Source organism: Leiobunum rupestre, chromosome 7, assembly GCF_980474605.1.
Source record: "Leiobunum rupestre chromosome 7, qqLeiRupe1.1.hap1, whole genome shotgun sequence".
Taxonomy (NCBI): Eukaryota; Metazoa; Arthropoda; class Arachnida; order Opiliones; family Sclerosomatidae; genus Leiobunum; species Leiobunum rupestre.
This window is the reverse complement of record NC_143390.1, coordinates 36358076-36373112: the sequence shown is the minus strand read 5'-3', so window position 1 is coordinate 36373112 and position 15037 is coordinate 36358076. Positions and strand designations below refer to the sequence as shown.

The window sequence follows — 15037 nt, the reverse complement described above, 5'->3', positions numbered from 1 at the left end:
GGACCTTTTATTTTAATTTTGGAAGCGTATAAAATTCCAGGTTCTAGTGCATTGTCTACTAATATCATAAGTAACATAATATATAAGTAACACTTAGGTAAATGTTTTTTTTCCTGGTAGCTTTTTGGTGAACTGGTATTGTCTTCGCCTGTCTATTTTGCGATTTAACGTCAAAGGTCTTTCATGAAAAAGCAGGTAGTAAGAAAGAAAAAATAAGTGTAATAAAATGTTATGTTACTTATGCTGTGATTCAATATTCGATTATTTGAACTCATTGTCTGAATCAAGGTGGAAAATATATATATTTATTAATTTAATTTATTTATTAACCTAAATAATAGTCTTTAAAATTTTCCTATAGCTAAATTTCGGCATTATTACTCATTTTAATAAGCGCTAAATCTCTTTTAAGGAAATTAATTTTTGGAAATAATAGTTCTATTGATTCGAGATGATAGTGGAAATATTCCTCAGAGATAATATCATGGCTATTGCACTTTGCAATGATAATATTACGCGCTGGTGACTTTCGCGTTGACGCTTGATACGTACGTGTCAGGATTAAGGTCAGTTCAAAAGTAACATAATAGCATGAAGTATGACAAATAAACAAAAATTATCACCGAACTGATTTTCAGTGAAGGTTTAATTCAGTACAGCCTAGTGTCTGAATAGTAGATGTTAGAGAGACCGACCGACATTTTTAGTATACATTTAATAAATTCCGTAGCCCATATGAATGTTTTACTATTTAAAGAGTTGGAAAATCAAAGTCGTTCAAAAATATCTCTAAAAACCCTGAAAATACCAATCTTAGTTAAAATAGATAAATATTAATCAGCTAGGCTAATACCCAAGGCACCACCTTAGGCCTAAGTCATCAAGCGACTTTTAAAGCCATTAATTCAGGTGGCGGGGTTACAAAGCGTAGGAGGGTGGTGGCAAGCCCTTCATGCCAGGCGAGCCAACAGCTCCCAACTCTAAAACTATTACCGTTAACCTTAACCTCAACAAATTGTAAATTGTAACTAGAATCTGACCATCAAGGACGATAATATACAACTCAGTTCGGTTGCGAGTTCACGTCGGAGTCGAGCTATAGAATGTCAGTGTAAGTAAATAAGAATTAAAACAATGTTAAGTGTCATACTTATGGTCATTATGTTACTTCTCATAATTTTGTTACTTATGGTAGCCTTGAGAAAATCATCTGTAATGTAATGTTCGTAAATTGTTATGTAATTCATAATGTCTTTACGATCATGATTGTGGTCGATGTTAAACCAACTTGCAGAAACGAACGCGGACTTTCTCGTCACTTAAAGGCCGACTACATAAATATTCGGTTTACTCTGTCTTTCACTGAAAGTCGGCGGACTGCAATACACGTGTGCCATGCAGTCAGCCGACTTCCAGTGAAATTCAGAGTAAACCGAATATTTATGTAGTCGGCCTTTAAAGGGTCACAGAATCATTTGAAAAATTTGGGACGAATTTCAGGTATCTCCTCCTATTCCGTCACTTGACTCGGGCATATCGTCCAGCTTCCGAAAACACGTAATTTTGTGGCCCTTTAAGCTTAGTCGGATTTTCAATTTTGCGTCTAAAAGGTTTATTTGTATGCGAATGAGCCACTTTTGGATATCACCCCCTTTTTCTGCCCCCTTCTACAACAGACTAATGCAAGGCATCAAAGAGACTACGTTCGCATAACAAAAATGAGAGTTTAAGACGAGTTTCACTTACAAATTTTTAAACTTTATTACTTAATTTCCTTTCTTAGTTTTGTGTAAAAAGTATCACTGTACATTTATAGCTTACGCAACTTTTATATTCGTTTAAATTTGAAAGCGTAACTGCCCTTTCGTCTTTAATATAACTAATTGTATTTTTAGCATTGAATCAAATTACACAACACAAGGAGGTATCATTATATATATAATTAAAATTTCCCTGATTTAAAACCTACATTATATCATAATTCTTACTGTTTGGACTGTTAATTTTTGTGCTTTGCGTAAGAATTAAATCAATAAATTATGAAGAGGAAACGCTATTATTCGTAAATTGTAGTTTAATACGTTTTCGAGTGGTTATATTAAAGGCTGCTGACACAGAAGCGCGTCTATACCCGAGAGTAATACAGTAACAGAAACGGCTTATTGAAACAAATGGTATTTAAAGTGCATTTAAATATTAATAGTATTTCTATTCATTTAATATTAATTACTATATTAGTATAATTAATCTTTCAACGTGCCAAAGTTCGCGCGACGCTCCCTGGTGGCGGTGACGTTTCTTTATTGTGCCAAACCTCTTGTATTTAAAATATGGACGTAGCAGAAGCTCGTAGAAGGACTGTAGGAGGAATTCTCCTAAATCACCTTCTAAAATTACTATTAGGTGAGCGACAATGGTCGCGTAACAAAGTCTATATCTTTGACTTTATCGCGGTCTTATGTAATTGTAAAATCTGGACTATATAACGCAGAGTTGATCGCCAACATGAAATTTCATCAGTACAATTAAAAAATATTTAAATAAGGGAATCAGACTTACGGTTGAGCCCGTTTTGTTTCATTTGCTTGTAACATCAGAAGTTAATAATCAATGGCATCTCTAGCAACAGGCGGAGGAAGGCTGCTGCCTACTTGAGTATTAGCAGGGGCTTCCAAACGTTTAAAATAAGGGGCTTCCAAAAGTTTAAAATAAGGGACCTCCAAAAGTTTAAAATAAGGGACCTCCAAAAGTTTAAAATAAGGGACCTCCAAAAGTTTCAAATAAGGGACCTCTAAAACTTTCAAATAAGGGGCCTTTGAAACTTTCAAAAGTTCCAAATAAGGGGCCTCTAAAACTTTCAAATCAGGGGCCTCTAAAACTTTCAAATAAGGGGCCTCTAAAACTTTCAAATAAGGGGCCTCCAACTGGAAAATGAAGGCTCTTCAAACTACATAAACTAGTCAAGCAAATAATAAAACTTGTTACGGTTAAGTGATTGAAACCTAGATAGGTATCGGCTAAAGCAGACGTTATTAGTTTTTCCTCATCGTTATTCGTAAATTTGACTTTAAAAATAATGATACTTGCATTTTAATATAATTTTGCATCGTTCGCTTACATTTTGATAAGTTTATTTAAGAAAATACGTTCTTATGACTTTTTAATTTGTCGGTAGCAGACGCTAGATCGTAGGTGCTACCTCCTAGAAGCTAGCGCCGTTACGCCACCTAGACTCGTTTCGGTTGCGAATAATATATCTATTACGACAGAGAACAATCCATCTAGTCTTAGAAATGATAAGTGTAACTTCGCAAGCTCGAAGGGAGTATGAACTATGAACTAAATGAAAACATCGTCTGCTAGCACGCGCTACGACTGGTAGCCTCCCTTATTTCTGTTAAACCTAGTGGCCGAAATATGAACTTCGTTGATTCACCAGAAATATGTAGGTTTGTAATCCCTTTAAACAACTAAAACTGTCACCAACTTTCGAGAAAGATAGGTACAATTTAGGAAGGTCCATCACCGCATCCAGGTGGCGTTTCGCACATTGCTGATTTGGCGCATTGAAGAATTAGCCTTTTCAGTGTACATAGAGCCACTTTGCGGCCAAAAGGCCCTCCAATAAAACATCTTCGAGGAAATCGCCAAGAAGTAATATTTCCGAAAGCTAATAGACGCTTAAATAATAATACCTGTTTTAGCGATTTGCTTAGAAGTAGTAATACCAAAAGCGACATAAGACCCAAAAGCGACATAAGACCCAAAAGTATGTCAACTTTACTTTTGCACCCTTTGAAATATTTACTGACAGCTAGGAGCAACAAACACAGCACCCACACAAGGAGAACGCAACCCGTCAAAAGTCGTGGATTTTCTGGTGTACAGTTTTCATTGGTTAGACGCTTTAGCACCTGCTGCCGTCGGAAGGGGAAAATTGGGAAATTGTCTTCCCCCCTTTCCTTAAAACGTTCGTACACAACACTGCATTAGCGTGTTTATTGCTCCAAGCTGACAGCTAGTCTCACAATAGACTAAATAGCCTACAAGTTGGAATAGTACTAGCAACTTTATATTTAGTCTATGGTCTGTCGCTATTTTCTCTCTTCGATTTACACGTCCGTAGATATACGTTCTAATACGCCTCACTATGCGGCGCTGAAGTGGATAATTTCCAATTTTGATGACGTAATTTTACCCACTCTCAAAAATTAAACATTATACGGTACTGACATACTTTTTGGTCTTATGTCACTTTTGGTAATACAGAGAGCCAGGACATGCTTGTAAAAGCGTTATATTTGAATATAGCAGAGCTCGTTCAATTTCGCACGCGCCTCCTGAAAGTATACGCGCGCGCTATCAACTTTAGCCTTACAAATTAACTAACATAAACACGTGACTATTTTATTCAGTGACTGGCGCGCCGGCGCGTAGGGGAGGAAAGATAAAGAGAGCGTCATTTATTTCCAGCTAGGAGCCACAAACACAACACCCCACACAAGGAGAACGCAACCCGTCAAAAGTCGTGGATTTTCTTGCGTACATTTTTCATTGGCTAGACGCTTTAGCGCCTGCTGCCGTCGGAAGGGGAAAATTCGGAAATTGTCCTACGTTCATCGTAAAGGCTCGTGACGCTCGTCCAATGAGATTCGTACACACCCTTCATTAGCGTGTTTAAAGGCTAGCTGCGTTCTCCTTGTGTTTGTTGCTTCTAGTTCCCACCCATTCAATAATATTTATCCCTCTTCGGCGGGCAATCTCACTCCTGGAATTTGAAAAACTTCATATAAAATAGACCCCGCTAAATAGAGTGTATTACAAATCCAGTTTGTCGAAGGTCATATTTCTACCTTTGTATCCCATTCAAACCAATAAACTCCTCAATAAAAAATACAACATTAAAAAGGTTCGTAGTCAAATCTAAGAATCCGTTGGATTAATTTAACTGAAATTCAGCTAAGCGTTTTTATCGTAGTGCAACCTCGCCTCGCGTTCGATTATATCGTTGTAGAGTCTTATTAAGTTATTATAAACAATAATAATGCATTTTACTCAACATTTGGTATTAATGACGAAGGAAAATTTGCCTTCGATGGATAACGACAAAGATGGTAAGAATTTTATTTAATCATATGATAAAGCCTATCGTAGTTTGTGTTGCGCAAATAATATTGTAATAAACTGGAGCGGTGTTATAGGCGGAGACCCGTATACCAAAATTTTAACACGCAAGATAATAATAATAATTATGATAATAATAATAATTATACCTATGAAATGTCATAATGTTATTATTGTATAGCCTCACCATGAAATAAAAGATGTCATAAAAAATAATTATGATAATAATAATAATTATGATATTAAAAATAATTGAATGGAATTGAAACAGTTTTTAATTCCTGCAAAGTAACATGTTTTTTAACACTTAACAACTTTACAGGGTTTTGTTTTTCGTTTTAAAAAGGAGGAAAAAATTACAATAATTTATATTATACAAATTTGCTTATACAGTACTATTTTTTATGTTATGAAATTCTAATAATTTTCAAGGTTTACAGTCATTTTTCTTTTAAATTATACAATCCTTTTAATTTAAGGTTTTAATTTTAAGTTCTACAGTCCTATTTTTAATATTTTCAATAATTTTTTCAATAATTTTAATATGCCCTCCGTTTTAGTCTAAAAGCACCCGAAAATATTTAGGTATACAAAATTCAATGAAATATCTGGAGCAAAAATAAACTCGCGTTATACAATTGTTTAAAATTCACCTACTATTGAACAGTTTATATATATATATATATATATATATTTCTTTTTTATATCAAAATATTACTTTCTAATGTGTTTCACAATAAAGTTGTGATAATAATAATGCTTATGATGACAGTAATAATTATGATGATAGTAATAATAATAATCAGGCCAAGGACCGTCTAGGCTCGGCCAATTAGAAGACCCTTTGCGCCGGCCTGAGGGTCTTCTAAATGTATTCGAGGAACCGAGGATCGTACGCCGTTGATCGAAAAAGCATCCTCCTTGGTTTCTATTTGGGGTTTTTTATTCACTTCGTGTGTCAACTTTTCTTCTAACAAATGTGTTTTTACCCGTTAAATAAATTTCGTTTTGCATTCTTTTTATTTATTTGGAAGACTTATGTATTTTGGCACACGATTTTGCGACCCTATGTTCAACTGTAGCCTCAGCGTCAGACCGCGGAAGTTTTCAGACACTTGTTTGATCTTGGCCCAAGGTACCACCTTAATTAGGCCTAAGTCATCAAGCGACTTTTAAAACCTTTAAGGAAAGTCCTTCTTGCCACGCGAGCCTACAGCTCTCTACAATAACTATTACCATTAACCTCAACAAGTTTTTATGGAAAGGGGAAACCGAAGAGCTTGTGGGAAAACCCCTCTAACCAGTGGGGAAGAGAGCTTGCAAACCCACTAGAAAATAGACACTTGTATGAAACCGATTTAGTATTTTTTTTACGAAGTATCAATACATATAGACTGGATGTTCCTTGTAAAAGTTGGTTTTCAAAACGAAAAAATCTCGGCCCCGGAAGGTGAGAGCGTCGACGCGAAAACTTCGTGTTAGGCCTAACGGAGATTTTTTGCGTCGACGCGAAAAGATTGTGTTAAGCATAACGGAGATATTTCACATTGCATATCTTTCATCACGCCGCCGGACGCGATAAATTTACGATAATTTATTTCCGTTGCCGGGTAAAAAAATAAACAAATTGCAACTTTTGACTCGTGCTACTAGTTTCTTTCTTATAACCGGCAACAATGAATTCGTACAAAAAAAAAAACAATTTCCTTATTTCAAATCATAACTTATTAACTTTTACAATACCCTAATAGACTCTTACACAAAAACTCTTTCACCGCTAATTAACCCTCTCGGTAATTGAGAGGACCAAAACCATGCTTTTTTAAAATCGTTCCAATTATGGCGACTAATTAACCGTGAAAAATAAAACTAAACAAGTGTTACCTTGTTACTTTCGTAATTATTTGACTCTTAAATCTTACTAACTTCCATTATTAATTTCAACTTCAGAGCTTAAGGTTAATATAATCACCGGTATAACGCAATAATACAATAGCTCAAAAAGTCTTCACTTACAAGTTAATTAATTAGTAATTGTTCGTGTAGAATCTAATTAATTTACTAATAACTAAAAATACCCTATACCATATGCTGACGCACATTTTATAGCGTTACTATAGTTTTTTAATTAGGCAAGATTCGAACTTCGTTTACCTTGTTTGTTTTGGGGTTTCTATAACTTCCGCTAGATGGCGATATAGTTCTAACCCTTGATATAATTTTCCGCGGCAATTGCGAATATCTAGTTTTTTATACTCGTTAAATTATAGCATTAATAGCAGTAGTTGACTGGGTTTATTAATTGATCCTAAATTTGTTACTAATGTTATAAAAAAATTACAAAAAATAAACTAATCTTTATAAAACCCATCGATGAAAATACCCGGGTTGAACCCGCCTGAGTAAAACCCACTAAAACCGATACCCACCAGCGGGTTTGTACTCCACACAGTTTCGTTTTGAATATGAATAAACCCATTAATTTTTTACGAAGACTTAATATTTTTTAGTCCATATTTTTAAATAAGTTCGAGCAGAGTATATAAAAAATGTGGATAAATGAAGCTAACTTATTGCGTTAAGCAAAAAAACAAATAAACAAAATATGCTAGCATCTGTAGATAAAGTATCAGGTTTCGACTGGTACCCGGCTAACCTGTAGCACCCGAAATTCCCACCTTTACTCGGGGTTTCCAAGCATTGATAATGTAAGGGTTAGATTACAAGGGTATTGTTAAGGGTTTTTTTTTATTAAAAGTCCAAATTTCTGGCCCAAGTTTCTTCTGGCTTTACCACTTTCACCACGCAATCCTTTCTCGTAAGCGATTGTAGAGCATCCGCAGTGGTCAGGTATCTATATTTCCTTGGTGTAAATCCGGACCACTAGGGAGGGGGGGGGGGAACCGAGTTAGGAGGCAGTGAAATCGGGGCCAGCTTAAGAAGGAAAACTTTTCTATTTGAAAATTTATTTGAAAAACGAAAGTTGTCCCGTTAGTTTCGATCGGATCGAGCTCTCTGTCCGGCACAATTCTTTTTAACATTTATTTGCACGCTGTCGCTTTTATTACGGGTAGAGTCGAGATACGGGTCCTTTTCGCTCGAATGGTCACGGCTATTTCTGCGTTGGAAGGTCTTATAATCTTGAACCGTGTTTAAAAATCGAGGATTTATTAAAAGGCGAGAGATAGAAGATAAAGTGGTTACGGACGGTTGATATCGAAACCATTTTTTGTATTTTAATTTTTTTTTTTGCCAAAGTAAGATGGAGTACTAATATTATAATTTCAGAAATAGCAATGAGTATCCCTGTCCCAGGGCCGATTTACGGGGCATTTCCTCATTCACCAGGATGGACCTTACCAGTCTCCCGTTCCAGTATGCCTAAAATTGTGAAATCCAGAATAGCGGACAGCGAAGTACCCGACGTCACTTTTTCGGAATATGTCTACGGCAATGTTCAAAAGCACGGAGATCAACCATATCTGGTGAGACCTAGTTTATTAATTAACTACTTAATTGTTAATTACTTAGTAGTCAAATTCCAACTTCATCTTGTCTACTTTTGCAACCAGACCGACGCCGATACGGGTCGTGTTTTCACGTACCAGGAAGTGGCCGATTTGAGTCGGAGAGTGGCCAGCGCCTTGATTCGATCACCAGACTTCGCCAGCGGCAAAGTGGCTTGCATTTTTAGTAGCAACTGTCCCGAGTACTTGATCTCGTTGTTGGGTATTTCCGCCTCCGGAATGGTTCCCGCTCTGATCAACCCTAACTTGACCGCCGACGAGTGCAAGCGTCACTTGGCCGACACAGCCGCCGAAATTCTGTTCGTCAGTTTGGACACCGAAGAACGGGCCTTGGAGGCCATCAAAAGCCTTCCTGACGTTAGGGTAAGCGAGATTTTTTATTTCACATCCGTTGTAACGACCTTACGTCGTCCAGAAGCTAATTATTTCTTAAGAGATAAGTAACCCTTTACTACATTGAAACTCAACGTGTATCTTCACCGGCATATTTTTAGGTAAAAATGTGTAAAATTTCCCGCCAAGTCGCGGATGTCAAACGATGTAAAATGTAAAAATTTACGTACTTAAGAGATATTTACTTACTAAAACCATATGTAACATAATTACTCATAAGTATGCCTCTGTATAATATTTCCATTGAACAAAATTCAATGAGACCTTGTTTCACGCGGAACATACATTGCTTATAATCCTTGCGCTATTGAAAAGGTTACCATGGAAATGAAATCATGTGATCGCGAGGCACGAACTAAACTTGACAAGGGCAAAGTCAGAAACGCGCGAGGAATTCTCACTAACTTCCGTTTCCCATCAGTAAAGTTGATGACGCGAATTTCGTCACGGAGTTGTAAGTGACGTAATTTACGTCATATCCCGTGAACAAGGTTTCCTTAACGAAAATGCTTTTATGGCATACTTATGAGTGATTATGTTACATATGCTAAAACTATTACATTGGGGAAATGTGGGTTTTCTATAAGTTAGTATAATCATAAGTCTATAATATTGTTCTATAAGTTTGTCACTTTTTGGGAATATTTTACTGAGAGCTAGTAACTGAGTGACGTCATCACAAAAAGAAAATCTCCCCAAGTGAGGCGCTGTCAAGGGCTACGTGTGACGCGTTAGCAAGCGGACGCAAAACTGCGACGAAGCCCGTAATGTAGTCTGTCTTGTGAATAGCTCCCAGTGAAACCTTTGCGTGTGAAGAATATAAAGTGTCACACTTAGGTAACAATATTATACACTTATGGTATAATGTATTTTTCCCGCACTATTTTCTTCCTAAAAATAATTTAAAAAAAAAATCAATGGAAGCCTGCGTAGGTTCTACTTTTAAAGCGAATTTATACTCTTGCTAATACGAAAATAATTGTATTTTAAAAACAAAAGATGTATTATTGGTTTATTTAAATTCGAGAGTAGGTTAAATGTCTTAATATCGGTTAAGAATTTCTTAAGACGGATGTTTCCTTTTAAAATTCGGATGTACTGACGGAAGTTTCCTCCTACGATGTTAGAGAATAGTTAAAGGATAATATGAAGAAATAACAGGTTTCAATTGGGATATTATACTTCCTCCCTTTATTTTAGTCTTAAGTAGGTACAGCCAGAAATATTGAAATTCCCGTTAATGTTAGATTACATAAAACCTGACTCGATTACGACACAAAGAATGCTGATTTGCCGTTTAATCTTGCTACTTGAGAACCTAATGTGGGTTAAGTTCAATCGCTTAGGAAATTGAAATAAATCTCCTCTGAATTCAATAACTAGTGTTGAATAAGCGGTACGAAACGCGCTTCAATGTAACGTAGGTTTGCATAATTGGGGTCACTAGCTTAATTTAAAAAAAAACTAGTTCCTTTTCTGTCGAGGTTAATTTTTTAATTTATAGTCGATTTTTATCTTCCTAGCGCGTGTATACCTTCGAGGACGAAGATGGCAACCAGAGCGAGAACGCAACCAGTTTTAGTTCTCTGTTAAAAGACGATGGCTCTTGTCTGACGAAACTGCCCACCGCCTCCGACTACGAGGACAATTTGGTCGACGTCACGGCCATGATGCTCTTCTCCAGCGGAACATCCGGTTTGCCTAAATGCGTTCTGCTGACGCATAGAACAATCGTAGCTAATCTGCGCAATTCCCAGTAAGTTTAAAATCTTAGCACCGCCATTGCTATCTACTATGGTAATTAATCTAATGACGACCTTAGACATCCTGAAATGGCTTTATATCTGCCGGGATACGTCGTCATGTGCGTGTTACCATTGGCGCACGCTTACGCCACATTGGCTCTGGCGATTCCTTGTCTTATCCGCGGAATCCAAGTCGTTCTTCTTCGGAAATACACGTTCGAAGGCGCCTTGAAAGCCATTGACCAGTACAAGGTGACGTGCTATCCCATCGTACCTCCCATCGCCCTCCGTATGCTGCAAGACTACGACAAAACCCTCTCGTACGATCTTTCGAGTTTAGAAGACTTCATTTGCGCCGCCGCCCCAATCGCCGCCGAATTCGAAGAAGCCCTCAAGAAAAAATTCCAAATTCGAAGGTTTAGACAGCGTGAGTACCGTATCCATATGCGATTCAAATTCAAATATTTTATTGTCAATAATTTAGATTTTCTCATCTTCACTAAGATCATTTCGAAATCTTTTAAACCACTTTTTCAGTTTATGGAATGACCGAAAATTCTCCGCTAGTGTCGGCCAGTCCCATGAACTACCACAAATCGGGCAGTGTTGGACGCCTGTTCCCTGGCAACGACATGATGATTGCGGATTTGGAGAGCGACATCATGTTGGGACCTTACGAACGAGGGGAAGTCTGGATACGCGGCCCTCATGTCTTCAAAGGCTACTTGAACAACGAGAAAGCTACCAAAGAGATGATCACTGAGAGTGGATGGATGAGGACTGGTATGGTTTTCACTTTTTTTCGAGAGTTTATGTCGCTGTGACCAAACAATGTCAATTTCATAGGTGTAAGTGTGGGCGTAAGGTTATAATTATTTCACATACGTGTATTGGTTCCGTATCTTGAACGTCTTAAATTTTGTATTTATAATTTTATGTTTTTGATAAATTGAAGACTTAAGTCTAATAATAATTAGCCTAAGTCATCTAACGATTTTTCAAGCCATTAATACTATGCGTAGGAAGGTGGTAGCAAGCCCTTCATGCCACGCGAACCAACAGCCCCTACACTCACTATTACCGGTAACCTCAACAAGCTTTTATGGAAAGGGGAAACCGAGGAGCTCGGGGAAAACCCCTTAAACCAGTGGGGCGAGAACTGGCCAACTCAACGCGGAAGGAGTTGTTCCGAGTTTTCACTCAGTGCCACAAACTGGGATCGAACCCGGCTCCTCTTGCTGCGAGGCGAAAGTGCTAACCACTCCCCCTCCACGCGCAGCTATCGATAATTATTTCGACTGTCACACTTATGGAAGATAACTATAGACTTAGGGTGTTGGGGTAACGTGGATTATATTTTGACTAGTTGTTTTGGTTTTTAAGGAGATATCGGCTATTACGACGACGAGGAGTTCTTGTTTTTGGTGGACCGCAAGAAAGAGATAATCCGATACAAGTGCTCTCAAGTGGCCCCCGCCGAGTTGGAGGCCCTGCTCTTGGGCCATCCGGACATCGAGGACGCCGCGGTCGTAGGGATCCCGGACCCTCTGGCCGGCGAGTTGCCGAGAGCGTACGTGGTTAGAGCCAACAAGAAAAACAGTCCCTGCAAAACGTCCTCCAGTGAAGACTCCATCGAGTCGTCGGACGAGTATGATTTCAATCGAAGCATAGAAACTGAAGAGGACGTATGCAAATTTGTCGAAGGTAGGTGCTAAAGAAACACTTTTAAGTCATAAGATATTTCCTTATTTATAGAATGGACACTCGGATTAGTGTTATTGTCAAGATTTTCTAGTCTAATACATCCACTAAACTTGAAAAGTTCTTTTTCATTTAATAGCCAAGGCTTAACTTTCATTTTTTGCGTCTAAGTAGATTCCCGTCTTTTTAGAATAGTGCTCCCATTTTTAGTAGATACATCAATACTGACTTATTGTTGTAGGTTTTTCTATGACGCATCACTAGCTGAAAGTGAGGCATTTACGTTTGAATTTACTAATTAATATTTTAAAACAATTTATGTAATCGCACGCCTTTTATCTTTAGAAACTGTTATAGAAAGCTAAAATATTCCCTATATTTACATATGAATCTACTTATTTTTTAATATAAAATTTATTAGACAATATTTAAATTCTTGCGTAATCCGTCGATTTGAATATTGAATAATTTTCATTCATATAATCTTCTTAAAAAGAAACCATTGGTTAGTATAAATAAAGATAATTCCGAAACAAACGCTTGCAAGGTCCCCGAGATATAACCTAAATTATAAACGGCGGCAACGCCTATCAAAATGTATGCAAAAATTTAACACGGTCTCTTCAGTTTTTGCGCAACAACGTTTTTAGAAACCGTCTAGGTCTTATGAGAAGATAATAATATTTTACGAAATAAGTATCCATTTAGGCCTAAAAAAATGAAACTTTTACCTTCTCAAGCTCGACTCAAATTGGAATAGTAATAATAATTAGGGAAAATAAATAGACCTTTCCATAAAATGTAAGAGGGGGAAGGAAAAAGTCTGTTTTTTGCAAGGATGATTTAGATCAACGTTATATATATTTATCCTTGTTTTTACCATTGAGTTGGGAATATTAATCTAGAGATTCAATCAAATCTGCTCCCCACGAAACAAGTTTTTGGAAATTACGAATGTGTCGTCTCCTCTAAAATGACGAGAAAACTTCATCATATGACCCGTGGCGCCATCCATTATTTTTGAATTTTTTTTTTGCCGAAAAACCCGTCTTATTTGAATGAACCATTCAGAGATAGACGGCGCCACGGGTAGAATGATAAAGTTTTCTCGTCATTTGGGAGCAGACGGCAGTATTCTTATTTTTAAAAACTTCGTTTCGCGAAATACTGAAATCCGACGTTTTGATTGGACCTCTAGATTAATATTCGCAACTCAATGGTTTTACTCTCGCTCGACTCTTGCGCTCGGTATGTCGTCTGCTACCGAGTGTAAGTATTTACAAAACACGGTGGATTAAAATTAATAAAATTATATCAAATGTTTAAAGTATAAAAGTATTTCGTTTACTTAACTAGTCATAAAAGGAGAGGAGTAAAATATTTAAAATAACGAAAAATTAGTTCGCTTTCGATGATTTTTAACAGTTTATAGCCTTGTGAACTAAGGCTTACATTTCAGTTTGAAATCCAAAGTCACTAAGCCTTTCCCGAGTTCCGTGTAAAATGTTTGGGGGAATCTTAACGAAAAATGCAAACAAAAAGTACAGCCAACTTTTTGTTTAGTTTTAGCGAAATTGGTGGTGGGTGAAGTAGAAAAAAACAGTGAACGCACGTAGAAATATTTTATGGAAAGGCCTATTTTCCCTATGTAACTAGCTGTATGGTGAATTTAACCCCGCAAAAATCAATTTGCAAAATCAGCGGGAGCCTGCTAAGGTACATGTTTCAAGCGATTAACATCCGTAGTATAGAGATCCGCGATACTTCGCGCATTTATACACTTCTGGTGTTACGTATCTTCGTCGAGAGTTCTTCGATGTAGAGGTGACTCATTGGTGCTAGCAAGCGTAACCGTTCGGAGGTCAATAATATTGATTGTGTCATTTCTTCCTCTCTCTCCATTGCGACCTTGTTTTTGGACCGCTCCGTCATAAGCCAACGCAGCCCCCTTCAAGCATCTTCGTGGAGGAGTCGAATTTGTGGACAGCATCCCGAAATCTCCCACCGGAAAGATTTTGCGCAGGGTACTTCGACAACGTTACTTATCCGACAATCGAAAGCTGGAGATGAAAATTTAGTAAAAAAGAAAGTGTGTATCCTGGTCATATCAACGCTTCCCCCTGCACGGATTCTTATGGTCGCCCTTTGACCTAGATGAATTTAGGCTTAACCCTAAAATCCTCTTATCGCAGTTATTTCGTTTATTTTTCCAATATCTACCGTATTAGTAGACTATTTTTTTAGGTAGTAATTAGTCTAGTCCGTTACTCCCACTTTTAAATTATAGTAAATTAACCATGGCCTTGATTTCGTGTTTACTATATCATCCCCTTTTTGGTTTTGACCTATCAAAGGTCATTTTATTTAATATTAAACCGAAAACTAACGGCTGATTTGTGTTACAAAAAATTAATATGTATTGGCTTAAGTTTTAATTATAATACACCATTTTTGTTTTATTATTTTTGTTCATTTTTTTTTGGAGATACGAAACGTAATCTAATACTTTTTTAGTTTTTGGACTTAATTATTGCGTCGTTGCCTAAC

General features: G+C 37.1%; 1 protein-coding gene across 5 annotated transcripts; it reads left to right on the top strand.

Annotated features, from left to right (window-relative positions):
- Positions 1–4931: 4931 nt before the first annotated feature.
- Positions 4932–14950, top strand: LOC149936127 (uncharacterized). 5 transcript variants are annotated; one of them, XM_090181561.1, is made up of 8 exons: positions 4932–5114; positions 8413–8609; positions 8697–9014; positions 10568–10800; positions 10867–11216; positions 11327–11572; positions 12173–12493; positions 14426–14950. In XM_090181561.1, exons 1-8 carry the CDS (start codon positions 5045–5047, stop codon positions 14566–14568), a joined length of 1878 nt encoding a protein of 625 aa, XP_090037687.1. In that variant the 5' UTR covers positions 4932–5044; the 3' UTR covers positions 14569–14950. The 5 variants fall into 5 exon arrangements, with proteins under 5 accessions (XP_090037687.1, XP_090037691.1, XP_090037690.1 ...); XM_090181565.1 differs by lacking the exon at positions 4932–5114 and adding an exon at positions 7539–7559; XM_090181564.1 differs by lacking the exon at positions 4932–5114 and adding an exon at positions 7756–7832.
- The last annotated feature ends 87 nt before the right edge of the window (positions 14951–15037 follow it).

Excerpts from the sequence above, each read along its gene's own strand:
- LOC149936127 (XM_090181561.1), top strand. The coding sequence starts at position 5,045 with ATGCATTTTACTCAACATTTGGTATTAATGACGAAGGAAAATTTGCCT. Across the intron at positions 8,610-8,696 it reads ACGGAGATCAACCATATCTG|ACCGACGCCGATACGGGTCG; the intron begins GTGAGACCTAGT and ends TTTTGCAACCAG. Across the intron at positions 11,573-12,172 it reads GAGTGGATGGATGAGGACTG|GAGATATCGGCTATTACGAC; the intron begins GTATGGTTTTCA and ends TTGGTTTTTAAG.